At 41.6% G+C, this 26231-nt stretch overlaps 2 protein-coding genes across 3 annotated transcripts in view; one reads left to right on the top strand and one right to left on the bottom strand.

Annotated features, from left to right (window-relative positions):
* Nucleotides 1-26231, bottom strand: part of LOC149318775 (cadherin-23-like) — a 582387-nt gene that overhangs the window by 49504 nt on the left and 506652 nt on the right. Inside the window, exons 38-40 of the mRNA XM_089510444.1 lie at nt 13413-13634; nt 13174-13293; nt 7585-7765 (exon numbers count right to left, since the gene is read on the bottom strand). Coding sequence (XP_089366570.1) covers nt 7585-7765; nt 13174-13293; nt 13413-13634 — 523 coding nt within the window. The remainder of the gene's footprint in view (nt 1-7584; nt 7766-13173; nt 13294-13412; nt 13635-26231) is intronic.
* The window catches only part of LOC149318777 (V-type immunoglobulin domain-containing suppressor of T-cell activation-like), a 29305-nt gene continuing 23597 nt past the window's right edge, over nt 20524-26231 (top strand). For both annotated transcript variants that reach the window (XM_089510441.1, XM_089510442.1), the window contains exon 1: nt 20524-20639. In XM_089510441.1, coding sequence (XP_089366567.1) covers nt 20573-20639 — 67 coding nt within the window. In that variant the 5' untranslated portion in view covers nt 20524-20572. The remainder of the gene's footprint in view (nt 20640-26231) is intronic.

The raw sequence follows: 26231 nt of genomic DNA, 5'->3' as shown, positions 1-26231 counted from the left end.
CATGCTAAAGAGCTGCATGTAAGTAAGCTGGAAATGGTACACAGTCCAGAGTCCAGAGAAGTGCCTATGCTGAGTTCTCTTGTGACACATCATCCAGGCTATCTGATAGCCCACATCTCTCCCTAAGAGACTGCTCAGATCCTGAGATCCACAAGAGAGGCTTTCAGCTACACTACCCTCACAAGTATGGTTGGCGCAAACTTCTGACATGACCTTCTTAGTGACTGCCCCTGCACTTTGGAACACATTCTGGGAAGAATGGCCCCTTCTTTGCAGTCTTTCTGTTGGCAGAAACAGACTTTTTTATTTTTCAGAAAGGCTTTTAGAATGCAAAGCTATAAGGAAATGGCTCATGAGAGGCTGCTCTATTGTATAAACTGTACTGTTTCAACTGCTTTTTATCCTTTCTACAGATGTGCTTTAATTGTGATAATACAGCAATTCTATTTCAACACTGACTTTTTGATGTTTTTTAACTGTATTGTAATTATTTTAATTTGTAAGCCCACTTGAATCCCAACTTTGGAGAAATGGTGGGGTATAAACAAAATTAAGAAGAAAAGGAAGAAGAGTTGCACTTAGCTACAAGGGGGACTGGAATTATTCCTCCCATGCCAGAGAAATTGAGTAATGTACCCTAGGAGGCTCCACAGCAAGGAAATTTCACGGTTTTAGAAATTGTTTAATTCCACAGCCCATAGCATAATGAAAAAGGTGCAGGGAAAAAAAGAATCTAATTCTACATATTTGTTCAGAAGATGTGTAAGCCAACCTTTAGATTAAAGTTGTGACCTTTCTTCCTGTTCAGGCACTAGTGCTGATGGGAAACTTCAAGGTCTGTGCTCTCTCTTCTAAAAGATCTTTATCTTTCAAAACCGTTCCCAGAAATGGCCTCCCTGGAACACATTTGGAATGCCCGGCGGCGGCGTTCCGCTGTGCGGTAAACTAGCATTCTGGCCCTCATCACGTTCCAGGCTCGCACCCGTGAGAACGCATTGGGGAACGCTTTTACCCTAGTGCGGTAATCTCCATAGTACTACCAGACAGGGACTGCACAGTCCTTCTAACCGAGGGTGCTTTGATAGAATTCAGTGTCTTCTGCTAACTTTCAAACTGAGGATGCCTCCAAGGAGAAGACTCACCTCTGACAAGGGCTATCCTTAGTAAAGTAGGACACACAGCCACCTTGTATACTAGAGGAATGAGTGAAAGCACTTTTGACAATTTCTATCGCATGAACTTTCATACTGAATGCCAAGTCTAGAAGAACTCCAAAAAAGAAGACTCGGTCCTTTCAAAAGAAGACCAGCACCAGCTTTTCTAGATATATCCTTTCTGTAATATCTTTCTAGAGCCATCAGTTTACCTACATACATGATCTCCATTTTGTCTGGATTAGGTTTCAGCTTGTTTGCCCTTGCACATTATTCTGAGAAATGGCAGAAAGCATTCTCTGTCATTCCATACTGGGATACACATGCAAGAAGCCATATTGATATCTGTACTCTTCAAACTCTACAGCACATGTCTATTCATGAGTTCAATGGGACTTACTTCCGAATAAAGATATACTACTGCTCTAATTTATCTTGTAAGCACTCTGTTTGTTGATATAATCAATGTCCATTTAAGGTGCATCTACACTGTGGAAATAATGCAGTTTGATACCACTTTAAATGCTGTCACTCCAGCCTATGGAATCCTGTGATTTGTAATTTTACAGGGTCTTTAGCTTTTTCTGCCCAAGAATGTTGCTGTCTCACAGAACTACAAATCCCAGGATTCTGATGGAGCCATGGTAGTTAAAGTGGTGTCAAACTGTACTTTTTCTACAGAGTAGAAATAGTCTAGTTAGATGCTTCTGACAGCTTAGAAGCAAGATAGGAAAGGTCATTGTATGTCTGCCTCCAGCATCTGTTATTTAGTGATATACTACTTCTGACCATGCACATTTAATGTGCCTATCCTGGCTAACACGCACACACACACACACACATCTATCATCCATGAATTTATCTGATATAAAAGTCATGCATTCATTGTGTGGAGAGAAAAAAGTCTTCTCTAGTATTTTCTGAAATTACCACCAGCCAGCTTCTATGGTAAACCAGAGTTCTGCTAGTACAGGACAGGAAGACAAACTTTTCTTTATCCACATTTTCATGGCACTGATTAGCTCATGTTTTCTGATAACTTTTCACATTATTGGCTAAAACATGATAGATGCTTTAGCACTTCTTGTTGTGTCAAGTTCCTTCCACACCATTCTGGACTCAGTCTGGGTTTTATGTTTGTGCATGTGGCAGACAGATTCAGCTGAAACTTGCTTGTGTACTGGACTAAAAAAAGAACTAAAAATTAAACTAGTCTGGATATTGACAGTTTGTGAAATCCAAGCCAGTTCTCTTACACTTCCTTCATATTCTTTCTCCCCTCCCTCCCCAGTCATATTATTCAAATAACATTTAACACAGCCTTGGTTTCATGCTTCTGAAATATTCATTTGCTATGCTAGCAAAAACATATGATGGACTTCTACAGAATTTGGTTTATTTTTTTCCAGAGGCCAAACTAAACAAAACATTGTACGATTAGAGGTAATAGTGTTTCCTCTTTAAGCAGGTGGGGGTAAAAATGTTTACAAGGGGGAGAGAAATAGTAACTGGATTGGGGGTCGATATTATAGGAGGGAGGACTCTTTTCCTGTTCCGATTCCACTTCTCTGTGCTCCCAGATTTTTCTTATTGTTTTCCAGAAATTTAATTGGAATCCCACTTCTTCCTCTTTTGCCCTTTCTGCTATTTCCCTGATTGGTTCAAACAAACAAACAAACAAACAATATGGGAAACTAGATGAATAGATTTTCTCCAGATTTAGATTTAGAGGAGGAAAATTTATCTCAAAAACACTGGCCTGTGATGGCATGCAAAACCTGGAACAAATTACATTTAATGATATCTCCATCTGCTGCTGTTATCACCATGCTAAAAAGGTAACTATTCTGTTACTTTTTTGCACAGTGGGGCTTGACAGATCACCCCTTTCCTAGCAGTTCGGGACCGTGACAACCTCATGCTGCGGTCCTGATCTGGCTTTTGAGGGCACCATAGCCATGGCGGCGTTGCTATATGGTGCCTTTTCTAGCACCGCGGTGGCGTGGCTATATGGTGCTACATTATCTGGATGCAGCATCAAAGGTGCGCCATGACGCTACGCACCATCTGGAGTGGCGTGCGGCATCAGGGCGTCCTGGGGGGTGGAGTTGGGTGTGCATTGTGAAGATGCTACGCCCGGATTCTGCCCCCAGGCTGGCCTTTCAGGCCGGTCTGTAAAGGGCCAGTGTTATTCTTCCATGATTTTCTGTCATGTCTTTTACAGAAAAATCCCTTAGAATTGTTCTGAGAGTGGTATAAACCATGAAAAAAAAATCTATCAAAATCTTACTTAAAACGTTTACAAATGGTAACTAGAAAGGAATGAGGAATTGTTGTCTGTTATATGGATAAAGTAACTTAATTCTTATTCATTGTAAAAAGATACAAAGGAATCCTGTAGCAACTCTGAAATATATTCGTTGTATTACTTTGCAAATGTAAAACAATTGCTATAATTACCCCCAAAGCGATTGTTTGCAGGATATATGTTGCTTATAATTTGTTTCTTCTGAGTTCTTGGGAAATGCACTGAGAAATGAATACTATGGCCCTGGTGCAATTCACAATTATATGTAAAAGGAGAGTGTAGTATTTTCATATCATCTGTGGGTGAGAAACTCTGTGTGTGTGTGTGTGTGTGTGTGTGTGTGTGTGTGTGTGTAATAAGACTGCGTAGCAGATACACAGGACAGATCAAGGTGTGACTTGTACAAGATATGTGATCTACTTCAATTTTAGTAATTTAGCCTTTCAAGATGCATTAATCCAAATTCATTACTATTTTTATGCCTCTACACACAGGGATGGTAGTGAATTTGTTCCCAGACCCTGTTTTGTGGAAAATTGGAGAAAGGAACATCAACAGTGCAGATGAGGCCATGACACTAGCAGAAAATAGCAAAGGCTTGGAAAGCCAAGGAAAAAGTCTAAAGGCAGGTTTACAGTTGAAAACTAAGAAACTAAGAAAACAAAAAGAATTTTCAAAGATGGTTTACATAACTTTAAAGGAGATGATGACCTTGAACACTGAAATAGTTCAAGATTTTCCATATCTTTCCTCAGGCATTAATCAGAATGGAGACAGCAGTCAAGAAATCAGAAGACTAGGACTGGGAAAGCAATGAAAGAACTAGACAAGGGTATTGAGAAGCTGGAGAGTGTCCAAAGGAGGGCAACCAAAATGGTTAAAAGTCTGGAAAACACGCCCAATGACAGTGATGTCCAAACTCTGGCCCTCCAGTTGTTTTGGACTTCAGCTTCCAGCAGCCTCGGCAAGTCATCTGGGATGCTGGGAGCTGAAGTCCAGAAGGCAGTAGGAAAAGAAGGTGGCATTAAAGATGGATAGGTTCAATCAAGGAAGCCATGGCACTGAGTTTGCAAGTCCTGAGCAGAGCTGTTCATAGAATCATAGGCTTGTAGAGTTGAAAGAGACCACAAGAGCCATCCAGTCCAACTCCTTGCTAAGCAGGAATACATAAGCAAAACTGTGTATTCTGTACAGTGTATAGGGTGACACTCTTGCTGTAAGTCTAGGGTGTATGCTATAGTGAGCTGCAGAACATGTTCTCCAGTTCCAGAGAAACATTAGCTATGCAAGCAAAGAGATCTTTCAGAGGTCCAGCAAGACTTTTCACTTCTGACTGTTTCTTTTCTTTCTTTCTTTCTTTTTGTGATTCATGGATTAACCAGCTGAGAGCTATAGTATAGCTCTCACACAGACATAGTATAAGTATATTGCACAGACATATTATAAGTACTATGGGATTTCAATGTGTAAATCCAATTGAATTTTACTGTCTTTTAATGGGATTTTTTAATTCATTTAAACTATTATCTACCTCTTTGAAATAGGGTGGAATGTAAGTGGACACCAATGATTACATACAAGACTTTTCCATTAGAAGCCTGCTGTACACTAGATAGCTTGAGAAGTTGATAATGATAGGACATTAAAGTTCAAGGCAGACCTAGCCTGCCTTGAACTTAGCCTGCTTGGAAAAATGACAGCTTCCTTGACCTGAAAACCAGCAAACTCTTCATCACTGTATAGTAGTATTGCAATCTCATACCTTCTAGCGCCAGTTTAATAATGCTTCAAGTGTACTTTACTTTTTTGTGTGGCATGAACTTGCAAAACTTCAAGCATGTTCTATTACAGAAAGTATAAATGATATGCAATGTTTTCTTTCATGGCGGATGCTGGTTGTAACAGGATTTCCTGATGTAGACACTCCAGCTTCTCAGAAAGAGGCCCCTTGACAGGAAATTGTGTGTGTGTGTGTGTGTGTGTGTGTGATCTCCCATTCACTATCCTAAGACATTTATTTCTCCACACCCTTCCCCTTTGACTTAAAATTTCTTCATTTGAAAATAATCTACCTGTTTGTATTTGTATTATCTGTCCAGCAATGTGATTTCCAAAGCTCTCTTTAATCTGAATGGTCTCAGGTTTTGAGTTTCACCCAAGATATCTATTGCCCAGCTTTATGCTTAGAGATGAAATTGGAGAGCGGGGGGAACTAGCTGAGTTCCATGTATCAAAATATTAACAACCTACTGAAAAGAACGAATTACTGTACTATATAATTTATTAAAATGGGATAAAAGTTCAAGGTGTAACTTAGAAATAACAAGATATTCACAGACATATTATAAGAACTTTAAGCACTTATGGTTATACAGTTGGCCCTCCGTTTTCATGGGGATCCATTCTGGACCACCACCACCCCCACTAAAAAGGAGGCTTGCACATATTCAAGTGTGAACATGTGTGCGCCTGTGCGCACATGCACAGGGGAGTGCTCCATTAAGAATAGCGGAGGTTCTAGTAACCCCATTAAGAATAGTGGAAGTTGCCGCTCCGTGGATTTCCAAGGTCATGGATCCAAGATCTGTGAGTTAGGAGGGGCAACTGTACTAAGTACTGAGTCAGTGTGGCATAGTGGTTTAAGTGTTGTACTGTGACTCTGGAGACCAGGTTCAATTCCACACAGCCATGAAACCCACTGAGTGACCTTGGGTAAGTCAGATGCTCTCAGCCTCAGGAGAAAGCAATAGGAAAGCTCCTCTGGATAAATCTTGCCAAGAAAATACCATGATAGGTTTGCCTTAGGGTCACCTTAAGTTGGAAATTACTTGAAGGCACACAGCACACACAAACACAAGTACTATTAATCATCTATGTAGCATTTCTTTGGTTTTTGTCCTAGGTTTGTTGGCTTGGTGACTTGGATTGTAGAAGTGGAAACTACTAAATCACATAACTAATGGATACCAGATTTTACCAATCCCCTGAAGCTGAATTCTTTCTTTTATTTTACCATTTCCCCCCAGCAAGAACATCAGGAAAAGACTAAATCGTGCAAAAATTATTAGAGAAATCTTGGCCCAAGAGCTCCTCTCACTTCTGCTTTAGCTGAGCTACCAAGCATCAAGGTTGGTGGCATGCATGTCTGATTCACTAACTGTTCCTAGATTTTCAGATTCAAGTACTGAACAACCAGAAAGCATGGTAAACTGAAGACCTATTTCTATTGTTTTCACTATGATCCTGTTTGAAACATACTTTCCGGACAAACATTCCTAAAAAGGGTCACACAGGTAGAGCAAGATGGCTCCTGCTTTTGAAACTACTCCAGGGCTTTAACCATCTTGGATAATTTTTGACATGCTGTATCTAATTTGACCTCACAACACTGTGTAACAAAACCATTAAGACATTCTATGTGACCAAATCTACCCAAGAAATCAATAGCAAAAATGAAATTTGAATAGAGAAGGTTGGCAGGAGGAAAATTAATTCATTTGAAATGTAGTCTGGAGGGTGAGTTCTATGGAAACCATGGACTGCCAAAAAGGCAAATAAATGGATTCTAGAGCATATCAAATAACTCTGCCTAGAAGAGAAAATACCTAAACTGAAGCTATAGTTCTTTGGACATTATCATGAGATGACATGGCTAATTAGAGAAGATGATAAAACTTGGCAAAGTGGGAGGCGGTAGGAAAAGGGGAAGACTGCATTACAAGAGGGTAGCCTCAATCAAGGAAGCCATGGCCCAGGCATAACAGGACTGTCAATAGCAAGGTGTCTTCGAGATCTCTCATTATTAGGGCTGCCATAAGTCAAAGCTGACTTGACAACAATTAACAAAAATTTGGAGATCTAAGAATGGAGAACTGAAAAAAGATCACTGTTTGGTTCAATTGTGTTAGCTTTCACTTGCAGTTCAGATACAGAGAAATTGTTTGACAAAACAAGGAAAATGAGACTTATTAAAATTGTTATTCATTTGAGAAGTAAGAGGACAAGGAAGGAACAAACTACTTACTTAAATGACTGTTTCTTCTCGTGACCAATGCATTTTCTAGAAGGATGAGGAACTAGAAAAACAAACTTTGTTTTTGTTCTCCTTCTTTTACCACTTACCAAGGGGGTCTCCTGCAATAATGCTGTACTCCACTTGTCCACTGGGCCCTGAATCCCCATCATGGGCCAGAAAAGTCCACACTCTTGGACCAGGCTGTCCTTCTGTGATGTCAAAGGGTCCTTCATAAGAACGTGGAAATGTTGGCTGATTGTCATTGATATCATTCAAGTTCACTAACACCTAGGATGAATGCACACAATAAAAAAATGAACAGAAGAACTGTAAATGCTTTTAAGAGAATGAGATCTCAGACTACTTTTGCAATTCAATTCAGGTCAATTCCAGTTTATTGTATTAGTCTACTGACCATTTCAAAAATTACAAATAATAAAATGAAAAAAATTGTAAGTACTATAATACAATCACAATAAAACATTTCCTTATCACAATGGTTAGGATAATTACATTCAAAAAGAAGGTAAGTTTGTTCAACACAGACCAATTTCTCATGTGAATCAGAAAGGGGCCCAGATAATTCTCCCTATATCTTAATGGCATTCAAGTAGACAGTTACTAGGCCATTGCATATTACTAGGCCATTGGATATGCAGTACATCTTCAATCTGTTGACTCTAACCATCTTGGTCTGACCCTGGATTCATCTCTCTCTTCCCTAAATCTCGGGGATTCTGCTGATTCAGCAATGTCTTTATTTAACTCCACTCTTTCCTCGACTCTTGACCATCTTGCCCCTGTCTCTGTTCGCACTTCTTCCTTCAAGACTAGACCTCAGCCCTGGCTTACCCCCAACATTAAGTTTCTCCGGTCCTGCTCTAGAGCGGCCGAACGTCTTTGGAGAAAGTCCAAAGAGTGGGCTGATTTTATCCATTTCAAATTTGTTCTTTCGTCCTTCTCACGCGCCCTATCTATGGCTAAACAGAATTATTACAAATCATTGATCTCTGCCAATGAGAGGTGCCCGCAGCGTTTGTTCTCCACCTTCAACTCTTTGCTTAAACCTCCCTCTCCTCCTGTCTCTTCATCTTTCTCTCCTAATGACTTTGCTAACTATTTCATCTCTAAGATTACCACTATTCGCTCTGAGATAGTCCCTCCTGATTCTTCTTCTGCTCTTAATCTTCTATCGCCTTCGCCTAACAAATCTAATCTTCTATCGCCTTCGCCTAACAAATTTTCTGTCTTTCCTCCTGCCTCCTTGGATGAACTCTCTACACTTCTGAACTCTTCCAAACCTGCTACCTGTCCTCTTGATCCTATTCCTACTCGTCTTCTAATCTCTATAGCTCCCTCCTTTCTGCCCTCGCTTCTCCATATCTTCAATCTCTCTCTCTCTACAGGCTCCTTCCCTTCGGACTTCAAACATGCTCTCATTTCCCCAATTCTGAAAAAACCTTCTCTTGACCCCTCCTCTTTGTCTAGCTATCGTCCGATTTCTCTTCTCCCCTTTCTTTCTAAGGTTTTGGAACGGGTTGTTTATTCGCGCTGTCTCAAGTTTCTCGAAACCAACTCCATCCTTGATCCCTATCAGTCTGGTTTCCGCCCAAGGCATTCCACAGAGACAGCTCTCACAAAGATCTCGAATGACCTTTTACAGGCCAAGGCTAATGGCCTTTACTCTGTTCTCATTCTTCTCGATTTGTCTGCAGCCTTCGACACTGTTGATCACTGTCTCCTAATTGACATACTCTCTGACCTTGGGTTCTCAGACTCTGTTCTCGACTGGTTTAGATCTTACTTGTCTGGCAGATCTTTTACAGTAGTTGCAGGGGGTCTGACTTCTTCTCCTGTTCCCTTATCTGTTGGAGTTCCCCAGGGCTCTGTTCTGGGTCCCCTTCTGTTTTCTCTCTACACACTGTCCTTAGGAAAACTCATCAGCTCTTTTGGCTTTTCCTACCATCTGTATGCCGATGACACCCAGCTGTATCTTTCTGCCCCTGACCTTTCTCCAAGGCTTGAACAGCAAGTCTCGTCTTGCCTTACAGCTGTCTCACAGTGGATGCGCCATCGGCGTTTGAAGCTCAACATGTCCAAGACGGAGCTTCTTGTCTTTCCTCCTAAGCCCAACCTTCAACACTCCTTTTCTGTCTCTGTGGACAACATTTCCATTCAACCAGTCCAGCAAGCCCGCAGTCTTGGCTTTATCTTTGACTCTTCTCTGTCGTGTATCCCTCAGATCCAGACCACAGCCAAGGCTTGTAGATTCTTTTTGTACAATATTGCCAAAATCCGACCTTATCTCTCCGCCTCTACTGCCAAGATCCTGGTCCATGCCCTAGTGATCTCACGACTTGATTACTGTAATGTCCTCCTGGCTGGACTTCCTCTTTCTCACCTCCGTCCTTTAATCTCTGCCCAGCATTCAGCTGCATGCATTATCACTTCCACCCACCGCTCTGACCACATCTCTCCTGTGTTGGCATCCCTTCACTGGCTCCCTCTCCCTTTCCGCATTCAGTATAAGCTCCTGCTGTCGACATTCAAAGCCCTCCATGGACTGGCCCCTCCTTACTTATCAGACCTTCTTTCTCCTCACCTTCCCACTCGGGCCCTCCGTTCTGGTAGTCAAGGGTTCCTGTCTCAGCCCAGGATTTCCTCTGCCCCATCCCGGATTCGCCCCTTTTCACTTGCTGCCCCTCACTCCTGGAACCTTCTTCCTCCACAAGCAAGAGTCATCACTTCTTTAACCAGCTTCAAAACAGAGTTGAAAACCATCCTGTTCAGAGAAGCCTTCCCAGACATCGCATAATTGTCGCTTACTATCTGATGTTCTGTTGTTGACTGTTTATTGATCCATTTCCTGTATTGCTATGTACTGTATATGTATTATCCTACTTGTGAGTATGTATTTTCCCTGGATAATGATTAACCTTCCATTTTGAAGCCAAGCCCTCCCTCCTGTCCATCTGCCTTGGTCCAGGCCTCGGAGGTTGAGAGGAACTGCTGGACCTCTTACCCTTTCCCGTCACCACTCCCTTCTCCTTCTGTGTCATGTCTTTTTAGATTGTAAGCCTGAGGGCAGGGAACCGTCTAACTAAAAAAATTGCATGTACAGCGCTGTGTAAATTTACAGCGCTTCATAAATAAAGGTTAATAATAATAATAATAATAATAATAATACATTGTCTGTCTGTGGAATGACTGAAATCTTCCTTGAAGAGTCACTGTCTCCATTGTGAAGTCAAAGGCTTTCATGGCCAGCATCTGTACTTTTGGGGGTTTTTCGGGCTATGTGGCCATGTTCTAGAAGAGTTACTTCTTGACAATTTGCCAGCATCTGTGGCTGGCATCTTCAGAGAATGCTTGCTTGGAAAGGAGTTGGATATATATATTGTGTGACCTGGAAAGGCAGGAGTGATTTGCATGTGAATTGTTCTGTTGCTAATGGCAGGCCTCAGGGTGGGAGGGTCTGCAAAAGAAGATTAGTGTCTGCTTGATTAGTGCTCATTGTCTGCTGGGAAACCCCTGACCCTGGGAAATTTCTCATTTGCATTTGTTGAGTTTTCCTCTTGCTATTTTTCAGGACTGGTAGTCAAACCTTGTTTACTTTAAGGGTTTCCTCTTTCCTGTTGAAATTGTCTAGGTGTTTGTGGATTTCAGTGGCTTCCCTGTGCATCCTAACATGGTAGTGGTTGGCATGGTCCGGAATTTCAGTGTTTTCAAACAGTATTTTATGCCCGGGATGGTTTGTATCATGTTTTGCTACTGCTGATTTTTCTGGCTGACCCAGTCTGCAGTGTCTCTTGTGTTCCTTGATTCTTGTTTGCACACCTGGACAATTATCTGTTACTGCATCACATATAAATAACACAATGGAGTTTTACCAAATTTGGAGGGAAGTTTGGTATGGTCTAACTTTATACAGACAAAATTAACTTTTACTCCATCTTCCTGAGTTCTGAGCTTGTGTTGAAAGTGTATTTGATTTCCTTTCTCTCACAACTGAATAACTATTGCCATCCCTATGCATGGATACTGTATATTCTCATGTATAATAAGTCTAGAAATTCTCGTCAAAAAATTGACCCCAAAACTTGCATGGATACTGTAATTAGAAAAAGTGGGCCTACCAAGTCAGAGGATGTGGTCTTCTGACAGACATATATTTCAAAACCTTTTTGTGTTTAGGAATTAACCACAAGAAGATCCATCATAGTTACAAACCCTAAAAAGGAAGTTTCTAGTCCTTAGGTTTTGAGAGAGGAGATGCTTGAAAATAAAGGTAGAATGTATTCTGTTGTAGAAAATTTTCCTTGGTAACTCTGAAGCTGCCCTCATGACTTATTTAAGCTAGCCTGTAACAGGTCCATTTTAAGCCTGAGCTTGTACTTTCAGTCTATCACTATCACACTTCTGTGATAACAGACCAAAGGGAGGAAGTTATATGGGGTTTTAGAAGCCAGCAATATGCACCACAACTGGTAAGAAAGCAAATGTTCATTCTACACCTCCAATACAATGGCTGCTTGTTGTACTCTGTACATTTGCCTCTTGCAGGGCCATTTAAATGACTTTCCATTGGCAGAAGTTGTCCTGAGGTGGAGCAATGACATACAAAGTTCATTAGAAGTCACTTTTAGGATGTCACTGTGAACTTTTCTCCTGCCTTTTTGGACATTTGCCATTAACAAGCCAGTTCCAACAGCATAATGGAAGAATCTGCCTTGTGGCCCCAAGAGATTCATTTGGGGAAAGGGTGTGTGTGTGTAAAAAAACCAACTGAATAATTGTGCCTTTTGAATCTATATTCCAAGGTTCTCATTCAATATACAGAATTGGACGCACAGCTTACCACACTACAGTGATTTTCTTTCCTGGTCAAATCAAGGTATCATGGGTTTAAGGACGCCCCAGAGGCAGGGGAGGCAGAGAAATGCATCTCTGGTAACCAGAACATGCCACTGCCTCTGACTAGATCTCAGGTTTTTTTTTTTTTAAACAGATATCTGGATTTCCAGTCTGTGGAGAATTAAACCCACAGATCCAAAGCCCACATATAGAATGGTCCCGCTGTACATCTTGTGCACAAGTCAGAAAGCAGCATGCCATTCCACAGGAAACTGTCCCATACATGAGAACTGCAGATAGGGTAGCTATTTGGAATGAATCGAGTAGCTATTTGGAATGGATTGTACAATGGAGGGGAAATTGTAAACTATGATAGAATATATTTATTGAGACAGTAAGAACTTTTCTATACTCACTTCACAAATCAGAAAAGCAGGAGACACTTAGCAAGACCCTTTTGGAATGAGTTTATTAGAAGAGTTGATACTGTTTCCCAGAAGAATGGGACTTGCTTGCTTGCTTGCTTATTTATTTATTTATTTATTTATTTGTTTATTTAATTTTTATGCCATCTTTCTCCCAGAAAGGGACCCAAGGCAGCTCACAAATAAAAACACTTTAAAAACTTATTACAATAAAACAATTAAAACATCAAATAAAAACAATATAAAATTACAAACAATAAAACCACAATAAAACCATGATAGCCATTCCATAGAACAACACCTTACATAAAAAAAGCCATCTCATGATTATACATTAAAAACCTTCCTGAATAAAACTGTTTTTGCTTGCTAACAGAAGCTTATCTATAGATTCAGTTTCCCAGAAGAGATACATACCGTTGTGGTGGATGTGAGCCGTCGTGAAGGAACTGGACACTGGTCTGTGGCTGTGACTAGCAGTGTATAACGCCCATGGCTGATTTCGTAGTCCAACTCCTTCATGGTGCGGATTTGTCCCTAAAATGAAAGATCAAAAATGTTTTGTTTTCAGCAATGAGGCCAGCAATGACTCTTGGATTGTGGGGCATCACAGCACAGTGAAGCAGAGTGAAACAGTGACCTGGTCATGTACTAACCGTAGTATTGTTTATGTAAAAGGTGCCCATGATGTTCCCCTCTGTGATGGTGTAAGTAACTGTGCCATTTGGACCTTCATCAAGATCCATCGCATTGATGGTGATAAGGATGGCATTGAGTGTGCCTGGGCCCTCATCCAATGTGACTTCATACTGCTGCTGCCGGAATACTGGAGCGTTGTCATTTTCATCCAGGACAGTTACATACACTGTGGTTGTAGCCTGTGAGGAATCATGCAGTGGTGGGCAGAGAGCAGAAATAAGAGATATGAACCATGTATTTCAATCTACACACATAAGCACATTGGTTAAATTGCCAATAAAACTTTAAGCTCCTCATATGTGTTTGTCCAGTGATTCCCAGACTTTAGTCTTCCACATGTTTTTCACTTCAGTTCCCAGAATTCCTGAATGTTGGCCAAGTTAGTCTGGGACTTCTTGGAGTTGGAAGCCCAAAGCACCTGCAGGGCCAAAGAAGGCTAACATTGACTAACACTGTCATTTTATATATATATTTTCTCCTGTATGATTCTTAACACCTTAACATGATGAAGAACTCAGTGGAGCTTCAAAAGGGTGCACCATGTATTTTGTGCATTTTGGTTAACTGATGAGAGATATCACTGTTTTGTGGATTTGGGGAACCACTGTGTTAGTCTGCAAAACAAGGGTGGGCAACTTCCAGATTTGACAAGTAATGGCTGGCAGCCTATTAGTGGCATGCAAAGATGTACGTCCATTTTACACCTCTATTTGCTTGTTGCAGTGGTTGATATCCTTCCAAGAGAATACTTCCTTCTCATGACTTACCATTTAGCCACTGTAGCCCTTCTCCAATTAGCCTTCCCTTGACTGGTGGAGACCACAGGGGGGAATCAGAGAAGCATCTGGCTATGGTTCTGCAGCCAGACACTTCTCCAATCCCTCCCACTCTCCACCAGCCATAGAATGACCAATGGAGAACAGGGGTGAGGTGACTAAATGGTAAGTCTAGAGCATGTGAAATGGAGAAATGTACTATGGTTCAGTATGAATAACTATTATTTTGCAGTGCTGTGCTCTATGGGATCTTAGCCAATGAGCTGCATGTTAGCTGTAACTAATTACTTTGGAGGAGAGTTAAAGGGATGTCACCAGCTATTTTCAAAACTTTCCCCCCAAAAGACCATTGTAAGAGACATTTAGACAGCAAGTTTTCAGATTTAATGCCACTTGTTTATCAATCCTGAATTCCTCTCAACAAAGTAAGAGAAAGTAATGGAAAGGTAACAAATCATTTCCCCTCTCCCATTATTCCCTACTTTGCTTTTCGAAACAATTGCACACTGTAGGAAATAAAGAGAAATGAAATTGTAGCATTTTGAAGTATAGGCTGAATGTCCTTCACAACCTAAAACAAGTAGCAACAAACATATTGGAGGTTCAACAAGTCTCATTTTCTCCTATCCTCATCAGTGTGGCAATTATTGAAATTGTTGTAGAAGCCATACTATAATGGGATGGGTGACATTAGAAAGCAATTTCAGTTGTGGACTAAACCTCTAACATGACGACACTTACAACCAAGTAACTGATCATTCTTCTCATCAGCAACAATCTCTCCTGTCTTGAATATTACCAAGTAAGAGCGAAGGTATTATAATATATTAGTATAGTGAAGGGACACTAAAAAATTATCCTTACAATAGGGGAGAACAATAGACCAGGTCTGCAAAAACAACATATCTCAGCATGTGAATAAACCACCAAGGCACAAAAATATTTTTTACCTCTTGTTCAGCAAAACCATGTAAAATGTTTTCAGCAAGCTATACGTAAAGGTCAGCTGATTTCACAACAAAATCAAACACAGTAGCTATTAGCTCATTTTCTATGTAAATTAGAATGACAGAAAAGGAAAGGTATGTTTGGAACTTTGTGGTTCTGAAATAATGGTTTCTTTAAAAACATCACATTTTAACCAAATATTTGCTAGGTATATGTAAATACATAAGACATTGTAATTTGAAGGTATAATTGTAATTTTGCTAGTTGTTTATGTCACAACGATTAGCATTTCATTCAGTAGCATATGGGTATGATTGATGAGTAACATCAGTGCAAAAAGCATGACTTTTTGTTTATGGTGTGAAATGGGAGGAGGACAATGAGGCTAGGACCGTATCAGTTACCGCACCGGTGACACCAACCCTAGGAATGCCACTGCCCATATCCAAGATATTCTAGAAGAATGGCTTTGAAATTTAATTGAATAGATAAGTGTTTCTGAATTGGAAGCTAAAGGTAAGCTAAAATGGTTAGACACAAGCATAGACAATATGCAGTGACCTAGGTATATACAGTGGACCCTTGGTATCAGCTTGGATTTGGTTCCAGGACCTCCCATGGATACCAAAATCTGTGGATGCTCAAGTCCCATTATATAGAATGAGGTAGAAAAATGGTGTTCCTTATATAAAATGGCAAAATCAAGGTTTGCTTTTTGGAATTTATATATATTTTTGAATATTTTCAATTTGTGGATGCTTGAATCAATGGATAAAGAATCCATGGATACAGAGGGCTGACCATATTGATAAATTGTAACAGAAAGAGTGTCTGTTTCTAAAATAGGAGTTGAAAAAAGAGGGACTTATGGCTAGCAAAGCATTTTGAGCAGAACACAAGGCAACTGTCACTAATAAATAATTTGCCATAACACTGATGCATATTTGAGGTGGTGGTGGGGATACAGGGGGAAAATACATGTATAGCTATCTCCTTTTGGGGTTAAAAGAATCTTGGAGGAAGCAGATCAGAGAAAATAGTAAACACTCCTTTCCCAATGCTGTTGTTCTGATCAAATTCAGGACACAAAGGCCTCATTCCCATACGGATAAATCGTTGTGCGATCCAAATTGATGGATTGATTTGACATTGTAGCGTGGTTCCCGCTACATTTTCTGTCATTTTCTGACATTAAAATAACCCACTTGTGGTTCGCATTTACGAATGAATCGATTCAAAACGATTCGGTTCCAGCCAGTCGAAGGGCAAATTTGATTGATTCTGATCTGCTTGTGGTTCACACTTGCATGGAATCGATTTATCAAAAAAGAAGCGGAAAAAATCAGGGTCAAAAAGACGCCAGTTAAATGGGTCTGGAGCATGACCCCCCTCTTGGAATCGCTTCAGTGATTCAGATTAAGTGAGAACCAGGGCCGTTTGAACTGTTCAAACCGATTTGCAATCTGATTTAAAAGGTAGTGGGAATGAGGCCTTAGTGGACAACCTGGCATAATTTCAGGACCATGAAAAAATAACTGCATGGGTGTTGGGGGTGTGGGCAATTCCAGGTGACACCCCACAGGAAGGTGGAGAGACAAGTGGATTTTTTGTGGATTTGCTGCCTGGCCCCCTCCCGGGGAAGGAATTCTTGGTAAATTCAGTGTTAGTATTTTATTGTTGTATTGACTGTAAATTGTACTAAGTGTCTTTTAAGGTTGTAATCCCGCCTCGATCCGTGAGAGAGGCGGGAGCTATAAATAAACTATATTATTATTATAATATATTGTATAATATGTATTATCCTACTAGAGAGGCAGGCTAGCTCAAAACAGGCCTCCCTGGATGAAGATTAACCATCCATTAAGAAGCCAAGCCCTCCCTCCAGTCCATCTCCCCTGATCCAGGCCTCGGAGGTAGAGAAGAACTGCTGGCCCTCATTCCCTTCCCCTCCACCACTCCCTTCTCCTTTTGTGTCGTGTCTTGTTAGATTGTAAGCCCGAGGGCAGGGAACTGTCCAATTAAAAAGATTGTATGTACAGCGCTGTGTAAATTTACAGCGCTTTATAAATAAAGGTTATTATTATTATTATTATTATTATTATTAAAGATGGCAGTGGAAGGTCAAGCACGTCCCACAAGGCTTTATTGCTGACCCAGCTTCCTCCCTGGAGAAGGAGCTGGGCTGGCAATGAAACCACAAGGGAGGGAATAGTGGGGGGCAGGCATCTGCTGCCGCCATCCCCCTTGCCAAATTCTAACACCAGGTGTCATCAAACCTGGTGGTGCCACTGAAGCACTTTTTCAAGTTAGGCCCTGGAAACTTGTTCCAACAGAACAGTCTGTTCCAACAAATGAGAAGATAGATTCAGCATATGAAGATTTGACTAGATTTATCAAACTGCACATATTTATGAGAGCACTTTGAACACCAAGCTACAAGCGGTGTGCCTTCTGGTTGCCCAACTATATTTTCAAGAAGTTTAAGATACTGATTAGGCTACCTGCTCTTCCTGCAACATCTTTCAGACAAAATCTCTAGAAACCACAAAACAACATAAATACACAGGGAAATTGTTGTGCAATATCCTGTAGTTAATATTCTTCATGGACATGCTAGAGGCAGCTTGCTGAGTGCTTCTTACGAGCTTTTCTGATTGTACATCTTTTTCCTGTGCATTTTGTTTTTTGGTCTTTGATCTCCTGCATTCTAACCTGCATCTTCTCAGGATACACAGTTTTATCTGGTTACTTTAATATTGCCCATTTGGAATCAAAAGGCACTGTTAAAACTTGGCTAAGAGAGTAGCAAAGTCAAATACGTATTACATAAACCCATTGCAACTGAAGCTGATTGCCACAACTGTTTCTCTCCCATTGCAAGTTTATTTCCCCATCAACATATGCAAACATGCACACATCACATTTGTGCACAGCTGGAAGCAAAAGGAGAAGTATCCAGAAAATGTGGTTCACTGGGATGTGTCACATCACTGTCCCCATCACAACAAACTTTGGACTGTACTGTACAGCCTATATTTTCCAGCGACTGCTACTTTGGTAAGTTAGCAGCTAAGGCAGACTGTGCTCACAAAAGCTGAATGTGTGTTGGCTCTCAAATGCTGGGCAAGCAAAAGATAGCTATCTCCATATTTCATTCCACCATAAGAAAATATAGGGCCTGAAGAGACAGGCCAAAATAAAGCTGCTTCGGGTCACTTTGGAGGTATGCTATTGAAACGATGCATGTGTCCTAAGATGCTGGAAGCCACGCCAAAGCCATGCTGCAGTCCTAAGGACAAGTGCAGCTTTGGCGCAGCTTCTAAACAGCATACCTCCAAAGTGACCTGAAGCAGCTTTATTTTGGCCTGTTTATTCGGGCCCATAATAACTAACTGTCCATTCACCCATTCAACTGGTTCATACAATCCTAACACTCAGATTGTGTAAAAAAAATTTTTTAAAAGAGAAAGTCAAGGAAGAACTGAAATCCATTTATACTCATCAATATCCTAACCATTTTTATTATCCTGCCCATCACCAGAAAACACTCAAATTAGAAAGAAGAAAAACCTCTACAACTTAGAGTTTAGAAACATTTTGATTCAAAACACAACTGATCTCGGATTATTTAAAACACACACACACGTATTTGGGAATTATTTTTTAATTTTTGGTTTGCTGCAACTTGTGCTGTGAAACAAGGCTGAGAATCCTGTGGTTTACTGGCTGCTGCCACACTGCAGAAATAATGCATGCTCACATCACTTTAGCCTTCATGGCTCTGTCATTTGGAGTCCTGGGATATGTAGTTTGTTGTGGCACCAGAGCTGTCTGACAGAGAAGGCTAAATAACTCATTTGTTGTGCACCTTCAAGTCATTTCCAACTTATTGTAACCCTAAAGCAGTGATGGTGAACCTTTTAGTGGCCGAGTGCCCAAGCTGCAACCCAAGACCCACTTATTTATTGCAAAGTGCCATGTCCCTCTGGCTTTCTAGTGCTGGTGCAACGGCACTTGAGCCCACAGAGATAGCTCTGAGTGCCACCTCTGGCACGCGTGCCATAGGTTCGCCATCACTGCCCTAAAGCAACTCTGTCATGGAATTGTCTTGGCAAGTTTCTTCAGAGGGGGCTTGCCATTACCATCCTCTGAAGTTGAGAAAGTGTGAGTTGCACAAGGCTACCCAGTGGGTTTACATGGCCAGGCAGGGACTCGAACCCTGGTCTCTAGTGTCATAGTAGTCCAACACTCAAAGCACTACACAGCACTGGTTCTCCTAAAAACCCCAGAATTCCATAGCCTTGAGCCATGGCAATTAAAGCAGTGTCAAACTGGATTAACTCTGCAGTGTAGATGCAGCGGGATGCCATGTGGTCTAGTGGTTTGAGCTTTGCATGATGATTCTGGAGTCCAGGGTTCAAATCCAAGTTTGGTGATGGAACCCCCCTGGGAGCCAGTGTGGTGGAGTGCTTTGGGTGTCGGAGTATGACTCTGTAGGCCAGGGCTTGACTCCCAGCTCGGCCATGCAACCCATTGGGTGAGCTTGGGCAAGTCACACTCTCTCAGCCTCAGGGGAAGGCCATGGCAAACTTCTTCTGAACAAACCTTGCCAAGAAAACCCCATGACAGGCTCGCCTTAGGGTCGTTGTAAGTTGGAAACTACAACACACAACACACCCAGCACAGACTTGGGCCAGTCACACTTTCTCAGCCTCAGAGAATGGCAAGGGCACCCCTCCCCCCGAAGAAACATGCCAAGAAAAATCCATGATAGGGTTGCCATAAATTGGGAAAGACCTGAAGGCACACACAGCCACCACAAGAGGCAACCATTTATCCCACAAGATAAATGGGATGGCACAGTGTTGGCTTTTCTGTTTAGGCCAAGTGTGGCAACTGCTCCAGATGGAAAATGCTGGGGGGGGGGGGGCAAGAGTGTTTAACTGAGGTTTGAGGAGAGGGAGGGGATATGTGGGGCTACTGTTGCACTGGATGGATTTTATTGTCAGCCGCCTGGATCCTGAGGGAGAGAAAAAAAGGATGATGATGATGATGACCACTTGTCACCTAAAAGAAGAAGCCTGGGAAAAGGAAGCTTCCTGGGGGGGGGGGGGAGAGAGCCCTCTTTTGCTGGCCTTGGGTTGCCCCAATACAACACAGATTTTGCATTCTTGCTCAGCAGGTAAAGCCCCACTCCTTCCTGCAACTTCTCAAGGGTGTGTAAGTGTCTCTCTCTCTGTGTGTATGACACCCTCCTCCTCCTCCTCCTCCTCCTCTTTGCAGCTGACATCCTGGGGCTGCTCTTTCTTCCTTCGCTCCGCCCGCTGGGATCACCCCCAGAGAGAGAGAGAGAGAGAGAGAAGTCCCTTCACTCCTCCTCAGGGAAGGAAGGCATGGAAGGCACCGGGAAGTGGTGGCTGCTGCTGCTGCAACTCACCCTCGGACTCAGCCCCCACCAAGGTACACGGGGACTCTCCCTCCTCCTCCTCTCCTCCTCCTCTCCTTCTCATTTTCCTCCTCTTCCTCTAATTCTTCTTCTTCTTCTCCTTCCTTTTTCCTCTCTTCATCCTCTCCTCCTCTTCTTCTAATTCTAATTTTCTTCTCCTTCCTTCTTCCTCAGCTCCTCCCCCTCCCCCTCGCTTCTTCCTCTCTTCGTCTTCCTCTCCTCTTCGTCTTCCTCCTCCTCTTCTCCTTCCTTCTTCCTTTTTTCTTCTTCTTCATCATCTCCTCCTCTTCTTCCTCTATTCATCTTCCTCTCCTCTTCGTCTTCCTCCTCCTCTTCTCCTTCCTTTTTCTTCTTCTTCTTCATCTCCTCCTCTTCTAATTCTAATCTTTTTCTTCTCCTTCTCTTTCTTCTCTTCCTTCTTATCTTCTTCTCCCTTTCCTCTACTTTTAATTCTAATTTTCTTCTTCTTCTTCTTCTTTCTTCGTCTTCTTCATCGCCTCCTCTAATTCTCTTCCTCCTCCTCCTCCTTTCTTACTTCTTCTTCTTCCTCCTCCTCTCTTCTTCCATTTGCCTCTTCTTCTTTTTCTTCATCTTCTAATTCTCCCCCTCTCCTCTTCTAATTCTTTTTTCCTCCTCTTCCTCCTCCTTTCTTCTTCTTCCTCTCCTCCTCCCCTCTAACTTTTCCTTCTCTTTCCCTCACTGGCAACAAGGCAAATGGATGACAGACAGAAGGGGTTTACTTGAGTCCCAGCAGGTGCATCCCATCACCTGCTTTGGCTGTCATTCCTAAAGTGCCTGGATTTTGTGTGTGTGTGTTTGTTTGATGTGAAGCACCATACATTCTATGGGTCAGTGTTCACAAATGTACTGTGGGCCCGCCCTCCACATTCATTGGGGTTGGGGCACAGAACCCCTGTGAAAGTGGAAAGACCACAAATAAAAACAACGCCACGATTTTAACAGCGAGAACAGCCCCAGGAGTCTCTCCAGTGCAATTATATAGTCAACATTCAGCAGAAGTTGACCATAGAAATGTGCTGGAGGACCTACAAAGGACTAGAGAAGTGTTTTCTCTTGGAATCTCTAGATCTCCAGTGCGACTCTATTGCCAACTTCTGGCAGAGTCGCCAGTGTGACTCTATGGTCAACTTCTGCTAGTGTGACTATGGCCAACTTACAATTAAATGACGTATGTTTTTTTCTATTATGTTATGCTTATATTTAATTTGCTTAATATTGTTTTGATGTGGATTTGTGCTGGATTTTCTATGAATCTTGTTTGACTTGTAACGTTCTTATGTTTTCCTATTGATTGCCACTGTATTGATATTGCTTATTGTCATTGTCTGCTTTATATGGCTGGGGGGCTGGGAAGGGATTAGTTTGTTTTTTATTGTATTTTTATTGTACTAACACTGTTGTTAGCTGCCTGGATTTCTTGTTGGTTGGGTGGGATACAAATAAATTATTTATTATTATAACTTCTGCCAGTATGACTCTATGGCCAACTTTGGCAGAGTTGCTAATATGACTCTGTAGTCAACTTCGGACAGTATGACTCTATGGCCAGTTTCCAGCAGAGTTGCCAGTGTGACTCTATGGCAGAGTTGCTAGTATGACTCTATAGTCAACTTCTGCCAGTATGACTCTATGGCCAACTTTGGCAGAGTCGCCAGTGTGACTCTATAGTCAACTTCAGCCAGTATGACTGTATGGCCATCTTCTAGTAGAGTCGCCAGTGTGACTCTATGGCCAACCTCTGGCAGAGTTGCCCTGGAGGACCTAGTGATTCCTAGAGAAACTCTGTGAATAATCAAACCCACCATGTCAAAGCCGCAAATGCGGAGGGCCAACTGCACACACAAACACATGTACAGAGAGAAACACCCACACAGACCCCTGCATCATTGTCACTTTGACCATTTAGCTCTGGTTTGGAAGTTGTTCCACGTGAATATTGGCTGGGTGTGAAAAGCAAAAGGTCCGTGGCTGGCTCCTGACCAACTTCTAGGCCTTGGTGCGGTGCTTTGCTACCCTCAGGTGACCTTGCTGCAGGGCCGCTATCTCCTGCTTGATGCCTTGAGAGCTTGTTTTTGAATATGAAGGGAAATGGTTTTGATTTTTGTTTGTTTTTGTAGGTGTGGTGGTTTTGATTTGCCAAGAGATCACTGCTGAGGCTGCTGGAAATGAAAAAGCTAGTGAATGATATGTTAACCGAGAGTGAGCAACAACATGTGTTCTGTTTTATAAGCTCTCCTCCCTTTCAGACTTTACCAAAATAACCATAAGGCTTGCCACCCCAACTGCATAACTGTCCAAAAGGATCTCAAAATAGCAGCTAGCTAGCACAGTCTGATGGATACTGTTGAACTTTACTGTGAGCCAATTTGCTTTTCTGCTTGGCCAAAAATGCATGAAATGGTATTGGACAAACAAATCTCTTCCAGATTCACTTCTGCATATACAAAGGGGGAATAAATAGTATTTCTTAGGGTTTTGAGACTGGAGAATATTAATATGGTAAAGCATTTTCCATAAAAAGGGATGATGTGGTTAACAAATATTATGTGGCTCAAAACTTTTGGTCAAAAAAGGATATCTGGGATTTTTCACAAGTGGTGGATAAATCCTTGTACATGATTGTCTAACAAAAGCTGAAAGGGAACATGATGGTGAGATCTTTAAAAGTTGCTATTGAGGTCTTAGTGAAAACTATTGCAAAAAAATCTGGGAGCCAGCATGGCACAGGGTTTAAGCATTGGACTAGGACTATGGAGATCAGGGTTCAAATCCCTGCTGAACCATGTAAACCCACTAGTTGAGCGTGGGCAAATCACACCCTCTCAGTCTCAGAGGATGGCAGCAAACCTCTTCTGCGCTTATCAGTGAACCGACCTACAAAAGGATGGAAGGCTGAGTCAGCCTTGGAGGCCTGCCTGGGATCAAACTCACAACCTTGTGGCTACAGTACTGGCATTTAACCACTGTGCCACCAGGGCTCCCTAGCGAATTTGGGTCTGCTCCCAGTACCACACTAAATTACTAGAGGATAGCAAGTTTTTTGATCATCCCAAGCCCATCTCTTTATACATAATGTAATAATAATAATAATAATAATAATAATACTCATCCACACAGTCATACAAAAGCATTGCTTTGGAGCAGGCAGAGCAAGTTCTGGCAGTATCTGAAAAATACTTCTTTACATGGGCATCTGAATTACTCAGAAGTAACACTGAGACACAGCACAGTACAACATCCACTTTATGCAGGTTTACCAATAGTGAGAAGATCAGGGCAGAGTAAGTTTGGCCAGTAAGTTCTAAGCATCTCAAATCTACATCTCTTAACATAGCTAACCCCTTGCATACCCCGCTCAGAAGAAAGAATGAGAAGCAACGTACTGTAATATAAAAATCTTGTATGGATTTACTTACTCACAAATTAGAAAGGATTTGAATATGGGCAACAAGTCCTGAGCACTAAAACTACACCTTTCTTAACAGGATTACTCATTCTCATCGCCTACTCAGCAGTAAGATTGAGAAGTAAAAGTACTTCACACAGTACTCAAAGATGATAAAGATTATGACCTGCAACCAATAAGCATGGGAAGCAAGTTCTAAGCATACCAAATACATAGCCACTGTTTTTGCCCAGAAACAGCTTATAAACATGGTACATCCAGTCTGGTGAAGCAGGCAAGTGATGATGAATGCCTCTGGAATGGCCCATTACTATGTCCCATTTGTAGTGTGGTCTGTAAGGGAGTCAAGTTTTAGCCATATATGACAGTGACAGCAGTCTTGTCCAAACTCCATGCTCACTGCCACCATATTCCCTGTCCTCAGTAGAGTCATAATAGGGAGCTGTTATTGTTGCTGTTGTTGTTGTTGTTGTTGTTGTGTCTACAAGTCATTTCTGAATTATGACAACCCTAAGGTGAACCTATCATGGGGGTTTCTTGGCAAGATTTGTTCAGACAAGGTTTGTTATTGCCTTCCTCTGAGGCTGAGAGCATATGAGTTGTCCAAGGTGACCTAACAGGTTTCATGGTGGAGCAGGGAATCACACCCTGGTCTCCGGACTTATAGTTTATACCACACTCAAATATACCACACTAGGGAAGGAACTTCTAAAAAACTGATATCCCATTACCAGTTACAGAAAGAGTTCCTTTGTTTATCTGTTGCACAAATGACTTCACTTTTAGTATGGAAGAAAAGAATGAGCATTTGGAAAAGAACTATTTGTTGTTATTTGCCATCAACTTGGTTTCAGCTTATGACAATCCTATGAATGAGAGACCTTCAAGAGAACTTTTGTTAACACCCTGGCTCAGATCTTTTAAACTCAGGGTCTTGGCTTCTTTCATTGCATTACAGGTGGAATGACATAGACTGCTGCCACGCTGCAGAAATAATGCAGTTTGACAGTGCTTTCATGGGTCCGTCCTATGAAATCCTGGCATTTGTAGTTTTCTAGCTTATTGTGGCACCAGAGCTCTGTGACAGAGAAGGCTAAACGTCTTGCAAAACGACAAATCGCAGAAGCCATGGCAGTTAAAGTGGTGTTAAGCGGCATTAATTCAGCAGCGTAGATGCAGCCTCAGGGTGTATCTACACTGAGGAAATAATGCAACTGGACACTACTGTAAGTGCTGTAGCTTTATCCTATGGAATCATGGGGTTTGTAGTTTTACAACATCTTTATCCTTGTCTGCCAAAGAGTGCTGGTCCCTCACAAAACTACAGATCGCAGGATTCTATATCATGGAGCCATGGCAGTTAAAGTGATATCAAACTGCATTATTTATACACTGTAGATGTACCATCAGACTTCCTTTTTATCTACTGCCTTCAACTTGACTGAGCATTATCATTTAGACATGTCATCTCATAGGGCCAAACTATGGCAGCCTCAGTTTAGTCACTTTGTCTTCTAGTGAAAGGTCAGGTGTAATTTACTCCTGGACTCACTGATTTGTCCTTCTTCACTGTTGGCGGTTTGCTACTGTACATAGAAATCAGAAATATTGTGGCATGGGTGATTTTAACTTTGGAATTTAATGAAATAGATTGAAATACCAATTCTTATGTAGGATCTTGTCTAATTCTTTCATGGCTCTTTTCTAAATCTTAGCCCTCATCTGACTTCTCGACCACAGTTCCTATTTTAATAACTGAGGCATGGAAAATCTTTAACTATCTTATGTCTTCACCCACTTTTAAATTATGTAAATCTATGGTTTGTTTTTTTTGTGTGTGTGTGTTTTCTCAATCTACAACTGCAATCCTGTTTTGACACTTCCTTGCTTAACTTTCACAAGCAGTCCCTCCAAGTCTTTAAAGAAATGGGGTGATAAAATTCTGTTTCTCCATATTCTGGATTTGCACTGATCTCTTATCCAGAGTACAGGTTACACATCAGGATAATGAAATGTAGCACACCCAATTCTTTTAGTGTGACCTATTGATTCTCATGATATACACAATTAAAGGCTTTGCTTTAATCTATACAGCATAGTTGGTTGCCTTCTGAAATTCTTCAGTTTCAAGTTTAGGGCTCTCCTGGGGGCTGCTGTTTGCACGTTTGTTTCCTTCATG

Source organism: Sceloporus occidentalis, unplaced genomic scaffold (assembly GCF_023333645.1).
Source record: "Sceloporus occidentalis isolate IW3139 unplaced genomic scaffold, rSceOcc1.0.p SCAF_2, whole genome shotgun sequence".
Classification (NCBI taxonomy): Eukaryota; Metazoa; Chordata; class Lepidosauria; order Squamata; family Phrynosomatidae; genus Sceloporus; species Sceloporus occidentalis.
The sequence above is the reverse complement of the archived record's forward strand: the minus strand, read 5'-3'. Positions and strand labels throughout refer to the sequence as shown.